General features: G+C 48.6%; 1 protein-coding gene and 3 long non-coding RNA genes across 4 annotated transcripts in view; 2 read left to right on the forward strand and 2 right to left on the reverse strand.

Annotated features, from left to right (window-relative positions):
- LOC103591207 (homeobox-containing protein 1) overlaps nucleotides 1-4,751 on the forward strand; it is a gene marked incomplete at its 5' end in the record, with an annotated part of 58,870 nt that extends 54,119 nt beyond the window's left edge. Inside the window, 2 exons of the mRNA XM_008573607.1 lie at nucleotides 998-1,092; nucleotides 3,069-4,751. Of these exons, the coding sequence (XP_008571829.1) occupies nucleotides 998-1,092; nucleotides 3,069-3,206 (233 nt within the window). The remainder of the gene's footprint in view (nucleotides 1-997; nucleotides 1,093-3,068) is intronic.
- A 10,390-nt stretch (nucleotides 4,752-15,141) lies between these two features.
- LOC103591205 lies at nucleotides 15,142-16,363 on the reverse strand. Its single transcript, XR_550555.1, has 2 exons — nucleotides 16,322-16,363; nucleotides 15,142-16,205 (listed from the first exon to the last, which is right to left on the reverse strand). It is a non-coding gene; the product is annotated as an uncharacterized LOC103591205 (long non-coding RNA).
- On the forward strand, nucleotides 16,115-17,149 carry LOC103591204. The gene is made up of 2 exons (XR_550554.1): nucleotides 16,115-16,193; nucleotides 16,310-17,149. It is a non-coding gene; the product is annotated as an uncharacterized LOC103591204 (long non-coding RNA).
- Nucleotides 17,150-19,297: 2,148 nt separating this feature from the next.
- LOC103591206 lies at nucleotides 19,298-19,667 on the reverse strand. The gene is made up of 2 exons (XR_550556.1): nucleotides 19,601-19,667; nucleotides 19,298-19,521 (listed from the first exon to the last, which is right to left on the reverse strand). It is a non-coding gene; the product is annotated as an uncharacterized LOC103591206 (long non-coding RNA).
- Between the last annotated feature and the right edge of the window lie 3,210 nt (nucleotides 19,668-22,877).

Raw genomic sequence — 22,877 nt, forward strand, 5'->3', positions numbered from 1 at the left:
CCCCCACACCTCACTCAGCCAGTGAGCGGCCGGTCTGTATGTGGGATCCGAACCCTCGGCGGGGGCGCCACCGCGCTTCCCAAGCCGCACCACTATAGCAGTGCGCCACCGGGCCGGCCCTGACATTGTTTTCTTATAAAACCCATTGTTCTTAATGTTTTAGAATACAGAATTAGACATGACACCTAAGCAATTGATTACTCCTGTGGTACACATTAAAGATATTGGTAGGGTCTTGAGAGAGGAAATGTGATAACCTGTGCTCCTTTATTATTACCAGGCTATGACTTAGTAGGAAACACCTGATTAACAAAATCAGAATGAAAGAGACTTAACAGAAAAGGAATACAGCAAAAAACAGATAAAGAGCATTTAAGAAATTTGAACTCTTGATTTAATCATTTCACAATGTATGCACATATCAAAACATCACATTGTACCATAAATATGTACGATTTTTATTTGTCATTTATACCTTGATAAAGTTAGGGGGAAAAAAGGAAATGTTAAAACTGCCCCAGGGGGAACTACGAATACAACTAAACAAGGAAGAAATAAAGGTTTTTTTCCCCCATTCAAAACTATAGTAAAAAAAGAAATTTGAATTGATGAGATTGGGGTGGGGGATTGGTCTTAAGCTTCTGAAATTGCATTTCATTTATAAATATACTTCCTTTTCATCATTACAATTCTCAAATGCTTTATAGAACTCCAAGGAGAGCTATTTAGTTAGCAAGTATTTATGAAGTATCCTACAGTTAATGTCTTAAACTTAATATGCATAGCAGCAGGGACTCCAGAAAGGCAAATGTGTACCTCCCGTGATCTACATGTACTTGAATTTCATCCATCTGCAGTTTAAAAGAAACAAAATACAGAGGAATATAGGTTATTGTTTAATTATATTCTAATTTCCTCAATACAAAAATTAATTCAATGTTTCAGTCATTATGATAAGGTAGCCGGTAATTTAGGGATCTATTTGCTTTTTTCGAAGAAGCAGCAATCCTGGAGAGTCATGGGATAGATGTACAGAGTCCAGGAGGCCATTCCAACAGCGATGATGTCGATGGGAACGACTACTCTGAGCAGGTGAGCAACCAGGCAGAGGTGCTTAGTGACCAAGTGGCGGGATAGTATGACAGCTCAGTTCTGTGGGTGTGGCTCTACGGGGTGGGGGAGGGAAAAGTGAATGTCCCTCCACTCTGCTCATGTGTCTAGTTAGATTTTCATGTAATTTGAAAGGAATGTGGTAAGATTCAGTTGTCCTGTTGAATTTGTGAGAAATCGTTATTCACCCCCATGGATTTATTGTCATACAACAGGATACTTGGCAAGTACGCAATGGGGAGGAGGAGGAGGGAAGAAGTTCAGAGGGAGGCAGAGAAGCAGAGAAGGTAGAAGAAGAGAGGAGGATCTGACCCAAACAAGCAAGTTACACCATTCACCACATACACTCAGTGTTCGAGAAGTACTAGGGGCAGCGGGCAGCCGTGACCCACGCCTAACACATACCGTTGCAGGGCACAATGGAAGGCCCTATCCACTCCAGCCCCATCAAAGTGGGAACCCTCGTGCCCAAAGGAGTGGTTCTTCCGGAGTCTCTCCGGCACATTGACACATGCATCCTCTCATAAATGCAATACCTGCATGTCCTCTCACCTCGCCCCCATTTATTTTGCATTGCTTGGAAAAAGATGTATTTAACTGTAGTCACTGCATGGAATAATTCAGTAACTAAGACTGTGGGGGGTTGTTCCCCCCTTGTGTGTGTTGACATATCATTAAAATTTTTATAGGATTTAATTTTCATTTCTATTTGGAATATGCAGAGAACATATGGTTCCTTCCCCTAGACCAAAGCAAGAAAATTTCTTTTTCCTGCAAGGTCTACACCTTTTCCTCACCCACTGGCCGGTTTGTAAATACTGTCTTCCATGTTCTTCCTCCTCCCTGGCCTCTGTTTAGCAGCTTGAACACAGACACTCCCAGAGTGCATGCGATTCTGCGCTGATCTCTTTTCAAATTCCGAAACCAATCTGTGAAAATCAGAATGAAGCAATAATGCCCACACTTCCCAAGGGTTACCTTTTTCCCTTTAGGACTCCAAATCACAGCCCCACCTTTTACTCAGAGGATGTTCTGTAAGTCTTTCTAGTTGGGAACATTCCTCTTATTTTTCAACCAACCAGTATATGGATTGTTTCCATCTTTTTTTTACAGATGCCCGGAGGGCAGCAAATCCCAGACGCTTTTTTCCCTAAGCGTCTTACCCTTTCCAAAGCTCTTTGATACAGCGTTCCTCTGAAGATGTGTTAGGTGCGAAACGTGCCCCTTCTTCGTAACAACGTCTTCATTGCCTGAAGTACATCCTGCAATGCCAGTCTTCTCCTTCGCAGCTTTGTTTAACATGCTGAGCTGTGCAGGATGAGAGCTCCACACTCCCCGACACAGCTGCCTCCTCCGGAGAGCTCTGCAACTTCCTCCCATAGCCATTTCCAGTGGTGACAGTTTTGTCCTGTTGGAATTGAGAACTTTTTTTTTCTTTTTTTTACAAAAATTCATTTTTATCTCGAAGATGTTCGTGTCTGTCATGTTAAGTTTTGTCTAGTTTTCTCAGTTCAGTAGAGCAGTACCATGAATTCTCATAATCTGTTTGTAAGAATAGAAATCTGGAATTTAATAGCTCACTACTGTGACCTTCAATGATTAGTGCTGTATTTGTTGCAAACACAAAAATCCAAATTATTGGTTTTATGTCAGTCGCTACAGGTGTGATCAGCAGCAGCAGCAATCTTTCTGATAGAATGATTAAAATTCTCAACGAGAAAAAACATGTTTATTGCCTTTTATGTGTTGGATTGTAAAAGTGCCAACTGAGAGTCTCTGGACCTATTTCCATTCAGTGTCTACTTAAATATAGTCCACCTCTCCTCTGTCATGAGACCCTCCCCCACTGTTTCCTCCCATGGCAGTTTGGCCTCCTCGCACCCCAGCATGCCTTCCTGTGAGCTGCAGAATCACACTCCTCCACTAATAACATCCGTTTCTTATTTCTGCATATCTAGGATGACAGCACGAGCCACAGTGACCACCAAGACCCCATCTCATTAGCCGTGGAAATGGCAGCAGTCAACCATACCATCTTGGCATTGGCCCGACAAGGAGCCAATGAAATCAAGACAGAGGCCCTGGATGATGACTGATCAGGGAGGGCTAACCATGACTAGTTAACTTAGTTTAGATGTAGCACCTTAGCGGACTTTCCTCGGTCCTTACCATGTGTTCTTACAGTTTAACTCACAATTTCTCGTGTGTCGGGTAGTGTTAGGGTCTTGTTGTGTGAAGATGGCATGGTGCCTCAGCCTTTGCATATACTCTCAGTATTAATTCCCAGTAACTAGTAACCAGCGGCCAACCAGACTTCCCTCCCCCACCCCCAAGGCTAGGACATCTTGCTGCTCTGTCTTTCATTCCAAGAAAGTGCTTCCAGGTATCTATATAGCCCTCAGTTCTCAAATCTTAGGCTACACATAAAATCTCGGGTACCTTTAGATTCATGTAACACTAGTCTACCCCCTTTCTTCCCCAAGACTGATAGGAGCAAGCTGAGGTAGTGGCACAGGATTGACAGACACCATTTGGGGAGTATCCACAGCATAAAAGGAACACTAGAATCCCCACCTCAGCATGAGAATAACCGATTCCAGCTGCAATAAGCCGTGCCTCGTTACAGTCACACTGTGGCTAGATTATACTTCTTTGGGTGCTGTGCTAAGAATGTCAATGGAAAAACTCGATCTCAGATTTTGGTTGATGTTAACATGCCTGACACAGATATCCTTTCTTCTCACAAGCTGTGTGACTTAGCAGATAAAATACTGCCTTTGGGACCATGATTAAAAAAAAAAAAAAAAGACAAAAAACAAAAGTCATAAGAAACAACCCCAGCTTGAGAGCATTGGAAAACAGTATGAGCTGAATGTCTGATGGATGCCAAATCCCGCACTTGGCACCGCTGTACATTCCGCAGCAGTTATCAGTGCCTGCCTGCAAAAGTTCTGCAGGTCATCGAGGAAGCTGCTTTGCCTCCTGTCGTGTTCCCTTTCCCTGCTACCAAACAAAGTCTTTCAAGGATGGAGCTAAGGTCAAAAATGAGTGAAAGAATTACAGTCTTTGTATCCATTAACTGAAGCCCCCTCAATCTGAGAGGCCGATAGAGGGCTTTGTAGTGGGATTATGTTGACCGACTATCAGCGATGCAAACACTTGCCTAAATAGGAGCGGAAAAAAGCAGGGGACATTTACCACTTATCTTGTGGGTGTGTGAGATACAACAGGATGTGACTGCTTTGGTGTTCTCTGTATTCTGTCCTTGTAGAGGTGTGAAAAGCTATATTGTTACAGGCAATTTATTTAATAATTGGAAGCCATATTGATAACGGATGTGGTAATATTTGTAAAGTTTAATCTACTTTAAGCGGCAGTAACTAATGTAATTTTTTTCCTTGATCACATATGTAGCACTTTTGTTACTTTTTAAAGATATTTATATTTGATAAATCTTTTTTTTTCATTTTGAGAACTCAAAATACCAAACAGTGAACTTGCGTTATAAAGTCACCCTGTGATCACCTTGTCATCTAGTAGCAAAATGATGAACTATTCATGCATCAAAGAAAATTACATCTGCTGGCCTTGTATGAAAATGATCTCTTGACATCCTGATTAAATGACACACTGTCACTGTGGGTAAGAGGAAACAGCTTTCAGCATAGCAGCATAGGGTATGTGTGAGAGTCACAACTGCTGTATATTTTCTGCCTCATTCCACCTCACTTTTCTGCGCATAATAAAGCCTTGTTTCAAGGGGAATACAGGGATGGCCATTGAACAGGGCTTCTGTCTGTCCATTACCTGGAAACAATTTCTAAGGTAGAAGGAAGGTGCCATTTCCTGACCTCTTCACCCCTCTCCCCACTTAAAACTGTTGAGAGAGAGAAAGAGGGAGACTTCCTGACCTTTCTCATTGGTGAGATATTGAATATCTGCCAGTTTTTAGCTGGTCTCACTCCACTGAAGGCGCACACTGGTAAATCACCTTCTTATCTATTAATCCTGCTCACATAAGTGTGAGGAAAAGTCTTGGAGAGGACATGAAAGTGCCACCTTATATCTGTCTGTAACTTTAAAGAGCTATAGAGACAGGGCCTGGTCCTGCTCATCCATGGATTTCAGGGGGGAAAGTGTACCTTTTCCAGCTCCAAGAACTGAAGTAAAACAGAGTAATTTTCTCTTTTTTACTGTATTACTTGAACCAATAAATTCAAGAGTAGCATTTGTTATTCTCAGGAATGATTCCATCCCTCTTCCCGGGCTCATGTTTTTTCTTGGTTTATTTGACTTTTTATTTCAATTAGGAGATTGTGTTATCTTTCTTTCCTTTTATTTTACTTAGAAGAAATATAAAATATTGTATCTTTCCATTTTGGTGGAATTTTGTCTGCTTATTCTTAGTTGAATCAGAAAAAACAAGGAGAGAGAAAAAAATATACCCTCTGACAAGCCACATCCATGATTTATTGTCAGGAGATTATATTATAATTGATAGCTTCTTTATGATGGGATTGCTAGTATCATCTGTTCTTGCTGGTCTTTTTAAAGGAACAGACTCAAACTGTTGAGACAGCTGCACTTTCTAAAGAAATGCAATCATAGCCACAGAAGGGCTAGGTTTCATTGTTTTAAGACCTTTAAGGAAGGAGAAAGCTTCAGAGAATAAAGGAGAGTTTGTATCCATGAAGGCAGTGCCAGGCCCCATCTGGCAGTGTGGTAACACTAAGAGAATGTTCCTGCCTGTGTTGGTGGAGACAGGAGGAAGGAATCTTTGACCCACAGTTCTTCCCGTAGTTAGAGAAGACTGCTGGCCTGCTCTTAAGACTCACTGCCTTACATATGACTTCTGCTTTGGGGTCTAGATGTAAATCTGCCATCAGTTTCCCATTGGTCCCAGGTTCTATTCTGCCTTCTCATCCAGGCAGCCTTAGTTCTTATAGTGGCACGTGGAGCTGCCACTGTTTCATTTCTAGTATCTTTGGATAGTAAATTTCTTTCTTAAGCTTTTTCAGGTTTTAGAGGTGGTTTTAAAATAGAAACCCTAAACTGTTCTGCCACTGAAGGGGACATAGGGAGGGTCTTAAAAGCCATTCTCCATGCTTTTGGGTTGCTCTGTCCCTCTCCCTCACTCCATTCTACTCTTCTGCAAGCCCCAGAGTACTCTTCCAGGGGCTGTCCCTTCCTGGTTGAGGAAGACTTTTTAAAAGTGTGGGATGAGGGGAAAGTTGCCAACTGTCTCCTGTTAATTTTTAAATAACACTTTAATTGAATTACTATGGTCAGATGGGTAAACTTCTGACCCTTCTTAAAACACCTTACGTAGGGACCTTTTAAGGATGGACCATCTTAATGAGATTTCTATCTGTTGATAACCCTAACATCGAATGAAGGCCAGGGGAGGCCTTCAGTACACTCTTATCTGAGACTTCTATTTATTTCAGGAAAGCTTATACTGTTGGAGTACCCCTTAAGGCAGTTGTGTTCACAATGTCAGCCTTTAAGTGGTTGGTAGTTACCTTCCACCTACCTATGGATTCTGTACAATTCTCACACTTATTGGGGGGACAGTACCCCCCCACTGCCCCCACACACACACGTTCCCATGTCCCTTCACAGGAAGAAGGGAGGCATAGAGTCCCCTTAAAGCCACACTTCACCCCAGCTCGGTAGAGGTGATCACCTGAAGAGACATGAGTGAGAGAGAAGCTCATTACTACTGAAGTATGCAAGTCCAGTACTCCAGTTCCTGGTAGGTTTATGACGGCAGGAAATTCAGTGGTCATAGTACCTTGTCGGTCCAGATATTGAGATGTATTTTTACCTCAAAGGAGACAACTGTGAAGATACCATTTTGGTTCTCCCTTTTTGCCTTCGTCATGAGGAAATGTTGACTTTAAAACTCCCCTCTTAGATGCTAACCATCAGACACCATGTATAAATAGACTTGGATCTAACAGGAATCTCCAGCCTCATCCTCTCCATCTGTGAACAGCTCCTCTTCCATTGTCCTCTGTGTCCCACCACTAAGTCGTGGTCTTTGCTGAAATTTATCTTCCAACTGCAGGCAGAGTAGATGGGCGTGGTCCCTCTCTTAACACACACTCCTTCCTGTCTTGACCAGCTACATATTCCACTGACCAGCTACATTATCTCTGACCATGCAGTGGAAATAATCCTTTTCCACAAATGGTCCCCACCCCCTCCTAAAAATGTGAACTACAAGTCCTTACTCTCCCTTTGGTCTCAAGAAGGGTTTGGTGAGAAGCCGTCTTCCCATTCTACTTGTGGCTCTGCCTTTTAAAATTGCTTTTTGTCTCCTGTTGTTCAGAGAACAACCACAGTATTTTTTTCCCAGTGAGTCTCAACAGATTCTTAGGCAATAATTTTTCTTGTTGTTGATGATCTTGGGCTCAGTAGCACTCTACATTGAATAGCCCTGACCTACATTGTGCATTGGTTTCTGTGTTAATCTCTGTGATTTAAATCTTATGTCAGAGTGGTGATAGATGTTGTCATTTTGTTATTGTGATTATTAGTAATGCTTTACTACTGTATTCATTGGGGCTGCGTTGAGACCAGCCAAATTCATTTATAGCTTTACTGAGCCGGATTTATTTCTCAAGATTTCCCAAGTGAACGTTGGGCCCATTGACCAACTCTCACTGGTGGTATCTTGGGGGTTGCGGGATTGGGGTGGGGTGCACTGGGGCAGGGGTGGGAACCGTACACGTAAAGCATTCCTTTTCTGTTTGTGCTCCAAATAGCAAGGGTGTTTACTCAGGATTGGGATTGCTTGTCAGCCATATTGAACTGGGCAAACTGAGCCACATGCCCTGGAAACCCTCTACCGTTTCTTCACTTCCATGTCGTCTGGTTTATATTCCCTAAGGATACCTGAGCCACCCGGTGTACAGGTACTGTACCCTAATGAGAGGGGAAGATTTCCAGGGGAGGCAACTGTGAATGGCCAGGTTACCTCTGTGGATGTCATGGACATGCCATCGAAGCAGAGGCCTTTTCTCTGCTGTAATACAGTCTCCTTTATTATCCACTCTTGGTTTCAAAGATGAAGAAAGATTTCCCTTCTGCTATCAAGAGAACTACCACACTAACCTGGTAGGAAAGTCTTTTTAAATACAATAAGCAAGAAGTCAGTTTTCTGATTACAGAAACTCCTCTGTCATAAACAGGTGTGTTCAGAGAGGCTGTTCTTAGTTCTCTTTATGTATAAGCTGAAAGTGATAAGCTATTGCTTCTGCTGTCTTACAGGGCCGATGGTCGACGCCCTTATCTCTGAAATCCAACTCTTTATAGCTATGTACGTTCAAAAGCTAGAATTGTGTTAACCGAGCCGTTTCTGTGTTGGTTCCACTATTGCTTGGTGAGGAGGGGAAGGGCGGACAGGCGGTGGCTGGGATCGTAGGGGCCCACTTCTCATGGCACTGGCTTTCTCTTGCCATCAAGAGGGGAAGGGAGGGAGGGGACAGTGAGGGACCTTTGGCCACAACCCTCTGAGCTCACCAGCATGGGAGATGTGCTGCCTGCTTACCGTTCTCTTGCGACGTTGGGGCAGAACTCACTCTAGTTGATTCCATTTATGTGAAGTCTGACTGGCATTTTCTCACCACTTGACAGGTGACTGCATTCCACACCCATGATCTCATCAGCCAGCTCCCCAACCGCACCCCCAACAGCAGGGTGCTTCTGTGGGGAGTGCCGCCTTTCTCCTGTCCTGACACCCGCACACAGGCACACCTCTCACTGGTTTGCCCCAGTCTGGACGGCGGCATCCGCGCGTGTCCAACCCCTCTGCGCAGCTGCACGGGCAGCAGGCAGGCGTTGCACATGCAGCCCGGCTCGCACTTGGGAAATCTGGGGTTGCCAGCTCCCTTGACTCCGTTTTCATTTTTTCTTCTGTCTTTGAAATAGGAGTGGCTCCACATGGCCATAATTAACTCTCAGACCCACATTGGTGTGCTGTGATCAAACGAAGGTTCGGCTGGATCTTTTCAAATTGTAACCATGGTAATTGAGGGGGGTGGCATAGAATGAATATATAAAAGTATAATGGCAATTGTTCTGAATGACTGAGTGTCCTCCTGACATGTAATTAGCTGTTTTAGCAGGATGTAGATTGGCATGGTCATAATTAAAAGGATTTCTGTGCTTTATGTGACTGAAAATGGCAGAGCTCCCATCTCCTGTTCCCTTTTAGCACTGATGCTCCCGAGAACATTTGGAACAGCAACTCAGTAAACTAAAATAATGACATGGTGTTCATGTTCTCTAAGTGAAGGAGAAGGATTTGGAGTCATTTCAACTTCAGAATGGAAGCCTTTGATTATTGCTCCCCACTTGACTTCTAGGTTACTTGAGACTTCTCTCACTTCCAGTTGCAACCTGCTCCACCTTGTGCAGAGACCACAGTCAGAATCCTAAATTGAGTCAGCCTGTGACCAGGCCTCCAGATCACTCTGTCCCACTTGCTGGCCAGCCAGGCACCTGGTTGGCCTGACTTGCTGTTTGCTGCTTACGGAGCTCCCTAGGATTTTCAGAGTTTTCCTTGGTTACTTAATATTTCCATTGTCATCACTATCAGAAAGTATTTACCAAACACGTTTACAAAGAGTTGAACAGAGTTTTCCTCATGAGTGATAAGATCTAGAGCAGACAGCAGGGCAGAAACACACATAATTTAATACGGGCCTTAAGCACCTGTGTGGCATGATGGGGTGCTGGTACTCGCAGGGCTCTGAAGTTACAGGAGCAGGAGGACACAGGTGTGCCCAGTGCTTCTTACATCACTGGCACACAGCTACCACCACCTCTATTGTCCGGAGCCCCGTGGCTTGGTTTTGCCAGTGTGATTGTCTCCCTGGCACTTCTAGGTCCATCTCCTCTGCTGTCTCCTCTGTGCGCCCTGTACCCCTGGGCATCCTGATGTCTCAATGCCCCACACGGTCCCTACTCTTCTCATCCGAGGCGTCCATGGATAGGAGCTGCTGAGTCACTAACTAGCCTTTCTCTAGAATATGCTTTGCTTGGTTCCCACCCTGCTCACTTGCAGAAGTCTTTATTGAATTATGTGATCAAGAATGAGTCTGCAAGATACCAGCACCCAGCATGGTGCCAAATAGCCTTGCACGAGCAGTTTTGTTCCTGTGAGGTTTATGGTTGTGCTGGGTGGGCCTGGTTCGATGAGCCCTTTCCTTTTTCAAGCCTAGACACTCCAGGATTGGCTAGTAGCCACTAAAGAAAACACAGCTTTTCCTATTTTGCTGCTTCTCCCTGTATAATTCCCCCTCACCCGACTCCATCCCCACCTTCACATAGCAGGAGTCCTAACCTAGCCAAAATGCTAGTTACAATTCAGTTTCATGAGAATGCGGAGGTGAGCTGCTCATTTGTAACTGTCCTCTCCACACACACCCCCACCCCAACACACACCTAGAGAATTTAGGAAAAGGTTCTTATGCCTGGGGATTCCTTTACTTTTATTTTTGTTCCACCCAAAATACCTACAGTGAAATGTGTAGTAGCAGGGCTGGGTCAGGAAAAACTCCTGTGAAAGGTTTCACTCAGTGCTTCTCCTGGAAGATCTAAAAGCAGCCTTACCTTAAGCCCAGCCCCCGTTGCACGCCTGCATTCAAGATGTATGTGCGGTCACTGAGGCTGTTTTCTTTGGGATCCTGTCAGTCTTTATGACACTTGGAATGGTTATGGATTTATCACCCCAAAGAGCAGAGCATCCCTTTTCTTATTTTCCCAGCTGCTGAAAGATAACCCTGTCCGTTAGAATTTAGAATCTGTCATAAGATTAGAGATTCTGAAAACTGGCTAGCTGAGTCTAAATCTGTGATTTGAGAGACATGCATTAAAACAGCCAGCAGAACATTATTCTGATTATCTGCTTACATTCAAAGAAAATAGAATTAGCGCAGTTGAAATCTTCTGACATAATCTGCTGTCGTGGGGATCAAAGTAGTAGGTGTGCTGCTTCAGGCATGGTGTTACTGAAAGTGAACTGGTGTTGGAGAGACATTTCTCTTCCCAGATGTTCCCAAAGGCTGCTTTGGTGATTCACAAAACCCTATACAAATATTCCTTTACCAACAGCAATCCCCACCCCTTTCCCCAACCAAAAAAAAAAACCACCCCATGTATCACAGTCAGTGAAAATATAGGTAACGCTTACCCATGAAATATGCATCAAATATTCCTTTACCAACAGCAATCCCCACCCCTTTCCCCAACCAAAAAAAAAAACCACCCTATGTATCACAGTCAGTGAAAATATAGGTAACGCTTACCCATGAAATATGCATTTTTGGAAGAAAATGTCAGAAGTTAATCTTGTAAGAAACTGGAGTAAAGATGCCCCCATTCTAAGTCGTAATACTGCAGGAGACAGACATACAGACCTCCCGAGTGTTCAGGGCCCGTCCTCACAGTAGCCGATGTTAACTAAGCTCGTACCACATCTGAGCACTTGGCGAGTCACAGGCCCCGTGTGGAACACATCACCTCAAGGACTCTGCCACTTCTTTCCTTGTAGTGGGGTGTTAATCAGAGTGGACCTCATGGGACAGTCTGCCTGTCAGTGCCCTGGCTGAAGTCACTGCACACTACCTGTTCCACTTTCCCAAGGGACAGCGCTGGACAGTCTCACAGGTGCACCGTGCTGTTGCTGTCATCTCTGTGAACTGAGCTCCCTCTGATGCTAGGCCGCGTCCTGATGAGCACTGAGACACCACAGCCCCTGCCCTTAGTCTTCCTCTTGGTCAGTGACGGTGACAGAAGTGCAGTGCACATCTGAGTGCTGGACTAGAACTTGCCAGCATGCCTTGCCTGCTGCTCAGTGAGGGCAGAGAATGCGAAAATCTCTCATGTTCCTGTTTTCTCTCAATTCAGCTCTTGTAGCACTTTTTGATGTCTTACTTTCAGGCATTCCGCTTGTGTGTAGAAGTGTTTTGCCATGCCATCCCCTCCACCTGCTGTTCCCTCCATCATTCACCACTGGGGGGAGGGAGGATGTTGTGGAGATCAGAGGTGCTGGTGTCCTGGTAGTGCATCAGTATCCACCCTGCCCTGGGCCTCCCTGGCTCCTCAGGAGCTTTCACTGGCCAGTAAATAGCAGGTGCATGGAGACAAGTCCAGATCTAGGTTCAGCATAGGAACTTGCTAGTGTCCAGAATTCAGCAAAGGAGTGAGCTGCCTGGGGCAGAGGTCCAGTTCCTGTCCTGCCATGGTTCATGTACAGACCCAGTGACTGCTGGTCAGGGATGCTGAACAGGGACCAAGCTGCCCTGAGGACTCAACAGTCTGTTTCTTCCCTTTCCCCTTTCCTAGCTCTTTTCCTTGCAAAAATAAGTGCTTCTCTTGGGGATTGTTTCTGTCATTGTCTCTTCTATCTGCTCTGTCATGTCATGGTACCCTTGAAGCCCCAGAGAGGGAAGCCACCACAGGAGCACAGCCACAGCTGTGGAGTGGTCCCTACAGGAGAAGCTACAGGGTGACTGGGTAGAATGGCTGGTCCCCATAATGTACATTGTTACATGAGCTAGCTAATGGGGCTTTATTATCCACCCCACTCCCCAGAAAACTTTAATTTGGAGGGAAAAGGGTATGTGTGCCTTTCATTTTGGCACTGGTCCAGATCATGCAGCTCTGGTGGTGGCTGGAGTGCCAATGAGATTTTGGACTGGGAGCCTGCGATTGTCACAGGTGCGTCGCGTGCATGGCAGGGGCAGGTCACAGACTTGTGTGTTGCGTTTCACCCATCCTTTTAGGACCTTTCAGCCTCCCATCACACCAGGTCGAGTCTCAATTTCAGTCTTGTTCTGTGGCTTTGAGCACACAAACCTCCCTCTGTTGCTTTCCTGGAACTAAGGGCCCAGCATAAACTTGGGAGGGTCATCTTTCTGCTCCATCATTCACTGAAGCTACTGAACTGGAACACAGAACGGCCTAGTGCTATGTCACGGGAACAGCAGCCACGATGGTGGCAAGACTTTGAGCTTGTTGGTGCGCTGATCTGGGGGCGGGGTGGGGCGGGCGTGCAACTGAAGCTACTGAACTGGAACACAGAACGGCCTAGTGCTATGTCACGGGAACAGCAGCCACAATGGTGGCAAGACTTTGAGCTTGTTGGTGCGCCGATCTGGGGGCGGGGTGGGGCGGGCGTGCATGGCAGAGCTGGGTGGAGACAGCGAGCCCTGGGCCCCAGGCAGCACTGTTGCTGTTTGCCTTGAGACCACATTTCCCTGTGTTAGAACCAGCGAGCCCTTAACCGTGCATCTCTGAAAGTGGGCACCACACAACTGAAACCAAAGTTCTTGGGGTGGGTGGGGGTGGAGCCTTTTTTTCCCAGCATTGGCATTTCTGGCAGGACTTCTTCTGGCTGCAGTGTGGTTTTGCCAGAACACCACTCTCTGAAGGCCTCTTTTCCTAGTAGTTTCTGCACATTGGCCCTATAAAGCCAGGCCGTGCGGCCTACCCTTCCCTGGCCCTGTGGCAGGTCTCTTGAGCAGGCATGCGGGCCTCCCACACCTGCCATTGCCCAGGTCACTCCTTGGTGGGCTGCAGAGTTTCACCGAGAAAGGCCACTGCTGGGCTGAGGCCGTGGCCCAAGAGCCATCACATTCACTGGTTTCTTCAGACCCACCCTGGCTGCAAGGACACTGTCCCTGCAGAAAGATGCCAAGAACATCGTATTTGCCTCCCCTGGAAGAGCCCACAGCCTTCTCTGATTTCCCCCTGGGCTCGCCCTCCCTTCCACAGTCATGGTCATGTTGGGTATGCAGTACCTTTCCAGGATAAAGTTTTATTTATGTTTTTTAAGTGCCTAAGCAAGTTACAGACCTCTGGAACCTGCCAGAGAGTCAGCCTGTGCCCTGTCCCTGTCCTTCCCCACCCTGCACCTGGCCGGCTGCCCCTCTCCAGCATCCCTGGTGTTCTGCAGGCAGAACAACTGACAGGGCAAGCAGGTGGGAGTGACCTTCACAGCCACGTTGGCTGCTTTGTCACTGTCCTCCTGTGTTTCTTCTGCAGGGCTATTTCTGTTCATATGCTCAGTGGTTGTAGTCTCTGTTCACAGAGGATTTTAAGGAGTCTGCTTAGCTAAATCTCAGTAGACACCGAGCAAAGGGACAGGAGAGCAAGACAGCCTCAGAGCAGAATTCCACATCTGTCTTTGTCAGCAGTTGGAAGATGCATCTAGATCCAGGAGGGCAGAGCATCAAATAATCATAGTTGCCAAGCACGCTGACTTCCTTGCACTCACGAGTCCCTGGGACCCTGGCTGCATCTCTGTGTCCTCTCCCTAGATTGGAGGGACTTGGGTGTCCACTCACAAGGGCTCAGGAAGGCTGTCATCGGTAGGGTATTAAGCAAAAGTGCATCTTTGAGAAAGAGTGTGAGATTGCTTATTTTTTAAAGTAATTTAAGTCTGACCTAAATATGGGGCCTTTATTACATGGTCGGTGTACGACAGATTATTTTGTGGCTGCAGTCTGTTCGTTTCACATCAGTAAGCAGCACTCAGATTATTTGTTGGTGCATCAAAAGGTTTTGCAAAATAGAACAATCCATTCCCAGGCACTTTATTTTCATTAATGATCCAGCATTTTTGTTCAGACAAGGTAATAACCCAAACACTGGGCACTCACGTGTGCCATGTGTGGGCACGTTTGCCAGTGGAGCTCTGACTTGGAGAGACAGGGGAGGAAGTCACTGATGCAGTGAGCAGCAGTGGGACACTGCTGTGGGACAAGGAGGAGGGCTTTCTGGAGCACGTGCACCAAACCGGACTCGGCAGTACACGCCACTCAGTTCTCCAGATGTGAGTTTTTACAGATTTACACGTGCTTGTCAGTCACCCTCTTCTGACTGAGAAGAGTGAATGTAGGAGTGCATTGCTGGGGGAACAGGGTGAGATGCAGTTCGAGGCACCTGAGAGCCTCGTGCCTTCTCCTTTACCTGGACTTGAGGCCTCAGCAGCAACAGAGTGCTGAGCCCTGACCTCTGGTTCTGAATAACATGCAGCCTGGTTCTCCTCTTCCTGGCAGGGGTGGAACTAGCTGGTGCAGCCCATTATAAAGTGAGAAGTGAGTTAAACAGCTGTAGTCTGATCAGACACCTGGACCAGATGCCTTGGGATTGCCTCAAGTATTTAGCATCCACCAAATAGTCACGTGTCTAAGATGGGCTGTGCAGGATCCCCGCCAGAGGGGCTTGGGGGCAGAGCACCCTCCCTGCCTTGGCCGTTGTGTGTCTTAGTCTGTGTGTTTCCCTTTGGCGTTTCCTTTGGTCTCTGTCCCCCATCTTGTGCACCATGTGTCCCTGAGGGCGAGTCACACCTGTGTCTGAGTCTGCTGTAAGGTGTTCAGTCTACCTCAAGGGGCCACCATGGTAAATTCTGTCCACATGGAATCCTTCTTACATTGCCACACACACTGGAATGTATACCCATCCCCACCCACCCTGCCCGCCCCACCCCTCCTGACTCCATCTTTCCTGTAATCACCACCAACTCCTAGTGCAAATTGGATGCTGCTTTAAATGTGAAAACAGTTGTTCAAAAGCTATAAAACCTGAATGAAAGCTAAAGCTGAATTTATAAGCCTTGTTGCATATGAGCCAAAAGTGCAAAAAGCTCTATATAATGAACTAACCTGCCACTCATATAAATATAAATATATATAAATATATTAAAATCAGACTGTTCTACAAAATTGTGTATTTGTATTTTTGTGTACGTACAATTTTCTGCTAAGCAGAAGGAGGATGTAGTATAGGATGCTGTGAGAAGAGACTTGGTTTAATCCTATTTCTTTGTTACTTATTTTTGTTAACATAAGATGCCTGTCTTGTCTTATATGTGTATGACGCTGTTTGGAAAGCTGCAGTATCTCTCTTCCTTAGTCCAGAGCCCCTTACAGAATGAGATCTGGGGTTTAGAGCATTGTCTGGGCTGCCGAACACGGACAAGTGAACAGAGCCGGAGCCTTGTGGTAGAGTCGGGAGCTGCTTATGGTCCTGAGGTGGGGGAAGGGAGGGGAGTGGTGGGCCCACTCCAGGCCAGTCACTGCCTCGAACACGGACAAGTGAACAGAGCCGGAGCCTTGTGGTAGAGTCGGGAGCTGCTTATGGTCCGGAGGTGGGGGAAGGGAGGGGAGTGGTGGGCCCACTCCAGGCCAGTCACTGCCTTTTGACTTCCCTCTGGGGAAGGGAAATTCCACTTGTAGAAATCAGCTTCTAAAATAAAAGATGATCAGATGTCTAATATAGACCCTCCACTGGGCCCACTAGGAAGGGACACAGAGTATCTCAGAACTTAAGAACAGGACCTCTTATTTCTGGGCCAAAAGTGTGCCCGGAAAGTAGCAGGCAGCTCTGCCTGGCACAGGGCTGGCTCCCTGGCTGTGCCTGGGCTCTGCTTCCCTCCAGAGTAGTTGCTGCCTTTTTTCAGATCAGGTGACCAAAACACCTCCCCTGTGCTGAGCTGCTGACCCTCATCACCCAGACCTCCAGCCCGTGACCCGAAGCACCTCAGAACCCACTTTGCCGGTGCTAACATACAAGAGGGAATTAGGGTGGCTGCCAGCCATGGCCAGAAAGCAGTCACCTGGTAGCCAGGCCAGAAGACAAGCTCCAGGTACCCAGGCCCATCACCTCCCAGCCCCACGGGGGTCCCTCTTGACTCGAGCCTTCTCTAGGGAGAGGGATACTGCACCTTCACCTGTAGGACTCATATTTATAACAATGTGTAATGACTGTAGCAAAAAGCCCTTGTTTCTAGATGTAAATGGTCAAAGAAACAAGAGCTCTATTGTATTGATTAAAATAGTTCAAATGAGTCCTGTATCATCGTATCTCCTATTCTGGATTAGTGCCTTTTGGACAGTAGACTGTTCTGTAATTAAAATGTAGTATACTGCTTTTTTGTACAGTTTTGTTTTAATAAAACTTTTTTTTAATTTGTGTTTATTTTAGTATTGTACCTATTAGAGAATAAAACGTATAACTGAACAAAGACTGGCTGCGATTCTTTGGATCAGACAGTCGTTCGGGAAGTGCCAGACACTAACAAAGGGATGGAGTGATCTGGTTTCAAACTTGGGCCCTTTGTGCTTTTGAAAAGGATTGGGGAGCCCAGAGGGCAGAGATGCATGAGAAGGATCGCGTGGGCAGCTGAACACTGCCTGGTAAGGGAGGGACACCCAACTCAGGAGAGCCCTGCATTGCACCTCCCAGCCCTCCAGCCTGTGCCGTGTGGGGGCTGCCTGGACACCAGGAGCCCCCAATCCCTCAAACTACCCCTCCCCTTACCGTGGACGTGAGGACCTGGCCGCCCTGCATCCCTGAGGAGCCTAGCAGTTTCCCTGCCCACTGGGAACACAACTCATGTCCACACAGCCTCACCTGCCCATTCCAGGCAGCACCCTGAGCCTTGCATTCTTAAAAGAGCGGTCTCTCCTGGGGTCACCTTTAGCAGCAAAAAACGAAAAAAGCTGAAGCTTTGTTGTTTGGTTTTCTTTAAAGGCTTCCTTCCAGTGGTTGGCGTCAAATTCTTAAGCAAGACTTACAAAGTGCCCAAGCTTCCCTCTCACATCAGTAGTGAAAACCTAAGAAGTAAATCATCTTTTTTCTCACCTCAAAATACATAATTAGAAAAACTATGCAAAATTTTAAGCTGTCCCAAATCCTATCAACCTTGCGTAGTAGAGGCAGGTAGGACAGGTGGTGGCAGGAGCAGGGCCCAATACTGAGGACCATACTGCCCCACACTCCTCTAACCGCCCCCAATTGCTACTTCTGCCCGAGCAGAAGCCCACTGTGCCTTCAGTGCCACAGCCCGCTTGCCCTGCGCCACCTGCACGGAGCCTCCCGGGTGCCACCTGCACGGAGCCTGCCAGGGTAGCCTGCTCCTGCTGTGCTGTCACTCCACAAGGCCAGGCCAGGCATGCAAAGCTCCTTGAGTGACCCAATGAGCGAGTGAGAGAATGAGCCTTCTGAATGTGACATCTACTAGAGCCCACTTCAGGGTCTGGGCAACTGTAAAAACCCCACAGCCTTATACAGACAAAGGACACCTCATTGAATTGCAAGAGAGTAGCAGCTTGAAAAATAAGATTTATCCTGGGAGCTAGATCAACTCCACATTCAGATTCCTGCCTCATTCAGAGCAGAGCAGTGCCTTGGCTGCCAAATTCCTGTCATTATCTGGCAGTGCTTATCTCTGAGAACTCTTCTCCACTTATGGATATAAACAAGTCCTGCTAAGATGTGCTCTGATGGACGGCCACCTCCCATCAGCCTCTGAGTGGCTGCAGCCCCTCATTTGCAAGCGTACTTTACATCAGACAAAAGGTGAGCAAGTCTGTGTCCCTGTGGGGAGCACCCTGGCCACCGTGGCCCTCCCTGAGCTGGGCTGTGACCCCCAAGACGGGGGCTCCACAGGCCTACAAAGGCACCCTGGGCGGCTTTCCCGCTCAGAGGCTGGACCCACCATCCTCACTACCATTCCAGACCCACACTGGGCACTCAGCTAGATGGGTGTCTGCGGGAGGCTGACCTCTCCGACTAGCAGGGCCCAGCAAAACTACCATCGGGCTCCACAGCCCACCAGGATTGGACCTGGCCCTGCCAGCCGGCCACAGCCATAAGCCTCCTCCCTTCCTGAAACATGTTGTTTCAGAACCTCCCAGGATCTACCCACCTCTGCAGCAGTGGGAAGCTGCCCTCTGCTCCCCATTTTGGGGCAGGGGGTGGCCCAGTGTGGGGTCTATGGTGTAGGTCAAGGCAGACGGTGGAGCTGAGCTGGGGCGGCCCTTCCCAGGCCAACTGTCACCTGGCTAGCCCAGAAGCTCTACTATCTTGGCTCTAAGCCCCCAGAATACTTCTATTGGGACTGAAGTCTAAATGGGGGACGGAAGACTGGCCAAGGAGCCAGTGAGGCCTCCCTGGGTTCTTTAGTACAAATCACGAGCAGTTCATGCTGGTGGCTCATGGTTGGGAGGTAAGCGCCAGGGGGTCCTGCTGCTGTTCCCTGAACCTCCCTCTTCTGGTCTCAATCTCATAAAGGCCACCACTGCGGAGAACAAGTCCATGCCATGCGGGGACAGTGCAATGAGCCCGTGTCAGGTGGGGGAGGGAAAAGCAACAAGACCCACCTCAGACATGAGCAGGAATCGTCTGCTTTATTGAGAAGCTGTTGGTCATTGGATGGAAAGGCACATATGGTACAAAATTACAGTGGTTTTAGTTCATTACACAGCACAAGTCATTAAAGTCTTTACAATTCACTACAGAGCCTTTGGATTTTTTTTAACTCCCATTTAATGTTACCAAATCAATATAATCCCCAAATCAATATAATCCCCGAATCAAAGCCACTCTTTATATGTGGACCCATCCTATTTACAAAAATCCACACACAGAGATGTTCCCAGACTCCAACCCGAATCAAAGCCACTCTTTATATGTGGACCCATCCTATTTACAAAAATCCACACACAGAGAAGATGTTCCCAGACTCCAATACTGTGAGTGCCAGCAGCCCACCATGAAGGCACCATGGACTTGAGAGAAAGACGCTTTTGGGCACAAACGCGTCCGTATCCCCGGAGGTAAGGCACTACACATGGGGACTTCCCCTCTGGGGCGGCCCTGGAGCCTACCGCACCATGAGGATCTGACGCTTTGCACACACGTGCACACAGGCAGGCTTCGGGCAAGCAGGGAGAATCTTGGCAAGGAAAATAAAGAGCCACGAACTTCTTGTCTGTTTCACATATAGGGAACTTTAAGCCAAGAGGAGAAAACACCTGGAAGAAATGGGGGATCTAAACACCTTCAAAGCCTCTCAGACTGCAGTGGTCACGTTCACAGTCGGTTCTCCCATTGAACACACACAGGCCCTACTTGGTGGGCCCAGAAATACCACTCGCTCCTCATCTGTGCCCTCCTGCTCCCCTGGTCAGGCCTGGGCACCTGGGACCCTGGTTACACTTCCTCCACCTGCCCCTCCACTGCCCAACACAGTTCCCAAGGGTAGAAATGGGCCTCTCATCTGTGCCCTCCTGCTCCCCTGGTCAGGCCTGGGCACCTGGGACCCTGGTTACACTTCCGCCACCTGCCCCTCCACTGCCCAACACAGTTCCCAAGGGTAGAAATGGGCCTTTCCCCCCAGTAGCCTCTGTCCTTAACAACTGCCTGAGGACCATGTGGGAGGTTGCGGGGTGGGCGGCAATGGCCCTGGGTGTGCACAGTGTCCCTGCCCTGTTTCTGTAGGGTCTGCATGTCCTGACTCACACTGATGACACCTCTGGTCCCATGTCCGAGCTGCCTACCAGATCCCAGAGCCTGGAGCCCTCGGAACAGTGCAGAGAGTGCTAATGCTGACATGTTATTTGAATTAGGTCTGATTATTAGAACGGGAACAGGAGAGACTGAGGAAACGAGCCTCCCACTTTGCTCCCGAGACTGCACCTGCTGCTCAGTTGCTGTGGGGCCGTGGCACCGGCAGGGCTTGGTAGCTCAGCAACCACGTCTGCTGAATGCCACTGCTTTGCCAGCCACAAGTTGCTGGTCTGCACCAATAGCTACAAAGGTGAGATGGAGCAGGCCCCATTCTAAAACCCACTACTGGTCATCGAGGAGAGAGGTGGCTGGAATAGACCTGAGTGGCCCAGGAAGGCAGTGGATGGTGACAGTGCTGCTGTGAGCAGCCTCTCGCCAGCCCACAGGGACATGCAGGTCGGCATGCAGGAAGAACACATGGCCCACCATGCTGTTCTGCCAGAGGCTGCCTCATCCTCCTCGTGGGTCAGAGCGGATGGGGACACCGGAGCATATGGTCCAGCCTCTCATGGTCCAGAGCGGGTCCTCATCAGCTGCAGGAGCCGCTCCCCAAGAACACTACCAGGACCAACTTCTAACACGCCACCAAGTGCCTCTCGCACACCGTGCCAATGCCTCGCCCTGCAGGCACGGCTGGAGCCAGGAGCACAGCCACCGCCAGCTTCAGCTCTGGCACGAGGTCCAGGGCTCGCCTTGAGCAGAGCTGAGCAGCGAGGCTGCCTGAGCGGTGCAGCCTGGAGACAGGTGTAGGCGGGCTTGAGAGAGGTGATCGAGACTCCTGCACCGCTCCTGCGAGCTCCTGCAAACAAGATCTGCTCTGGTCATAGCTCTGGTACATTCCATCCATGCTGAATCAAACCAAATGGTAACGAGAGCGCAGCAGCTGCAGCCCCAGTGGATTTTCCCGAGACGATCCCATGGAAGGCTGCTGACATCCTGTGACTGGGTGGATGGGCTCCAGCAAGTGCATTGCCAGGTGCACAGAGTCACAGACACCCCAGAGCCCGCACTTCCCAGCACCTCACCTCCTCCATACAGCCTGCTCACTGGAGGCAGGTCACCAACACGCAGAGGAACAGATGGCGCTGGCCACCACACCAACAGGCCACACTGATGACAGGGGACACAGAGAAAAAGAAAACTTCTGTGCAGGGAAGGAGGCTAAGTGACAAAGCAGAGCAGCACAAGCAGCACTTCATTCATTGACACGGGCCGGCAGGTTCCTCCCAAACCACCAGCTGAAGACAGGAAGGAACACCGTGCAGGGCTGCCCACACAGCTGGCTGTCCCAGGGCAGGACGAGGCGGGTTGCTCCCTGCAGAACAGCCAGCAGCCCACACCCCCCGTGTCCGGCCGCTGCTGCCGGGAAAAACAGAAAGACACCTGCCTGTCACAGGGGTGCTGTGCGGGCAGGGGGAGGACGCCGATGGTTGGGAGCTCCTCCAGGGTGACGGCCCCGTCCTCATGGCTGCCCAGGACCACCTTTCATGGGTGCTGGATGAGCCAGTGGTCCTGAGAGCCCACTCGGTAAACTGATCAACCCAAGAGCTTCTCCAGCCTCCGGGTGCTATCTGCTTGCTGGGGGGAAGAGGCCGCCAGTGGCCGGGAGGTGGCCGTGGGATCCTGAGGAGCCAGTGAACAGGTGGTCCCATCTAGGGAAGGGAGCCCGGTGCTACTTCTCATGAGGGGCTTCAAATCCCCAGAGATCCAGAGATTCTCCACAAAAGCTTTCTAGATGTTCTTAAAAGTTGAAATGCAAGAACTAAACACAGGCTGCCCAGCAAGCCCCGTGCAAGTGCTGACCCCGGGCTTGTGCCCAGAGCTGTGGGGCAGCAGGGCCTGGGAGCATCAGGCTGTGTCCTCTGCCTGCTCCCGCTGCCCCACCCCAGTGCTGGCCCCAGGGGCTCCACCACCAGAGGTGCCCGGCGCAGGTGGGGAAGACCCGGGGTTGCTCAGCTGCCCAGCAGCGCTGGGGCTTAGGAACTGCCAAGAAAAAACGGTCAGAAGGGCCTCCCAGAAACCAAAATTGCACCCCAGAAGAGGTAATGCCCTGGCTTTGTCTCTGACTCCACGAGCACAACGACGTCACCTCCTGGTCTCTGCTGCCATCTTAGGTAGCGTAAGACCACTTGTGGTCTGCAATAAAGGAACCACGGAGGGGCCTCTTCCCCTGGCTGCCCCCGCCCCAGGGTGGGAGAGGCCTGCGGTGAGCAAGGCAAGAGCCGGGCAGACGACGATTGTGCTCGCGAATGATTTGGGATTTTTAAAAATAAATATAAATAAATATATCCCTAGCATTCTGCTAAGGGAATATATGGCAAACAGAAGACTTTCCAGGTGCAGAGATGCTAAAACACCTGCACAGGAACCGCTAAGAAACCCCGTGGAGAGCAGCGGGT

The sequence above is a fragment of the Galeopterus variegatus genome, unplaced genomic scaffold, assembly GCF_000696425.1.
Source record: "Galeopterus variegatus unplaced genomic scaffold, G_variegatus-3.0.2 Scaffold939, whole genome shotgun sequence".
In the NCBI taxonomy this organism is placed as follows: Eukaryota; Metazoa; Chordata; class Mammalia; order Dermoptera; family Cynocephalidae; genus Galeopterus; species Galeopterus variegatus.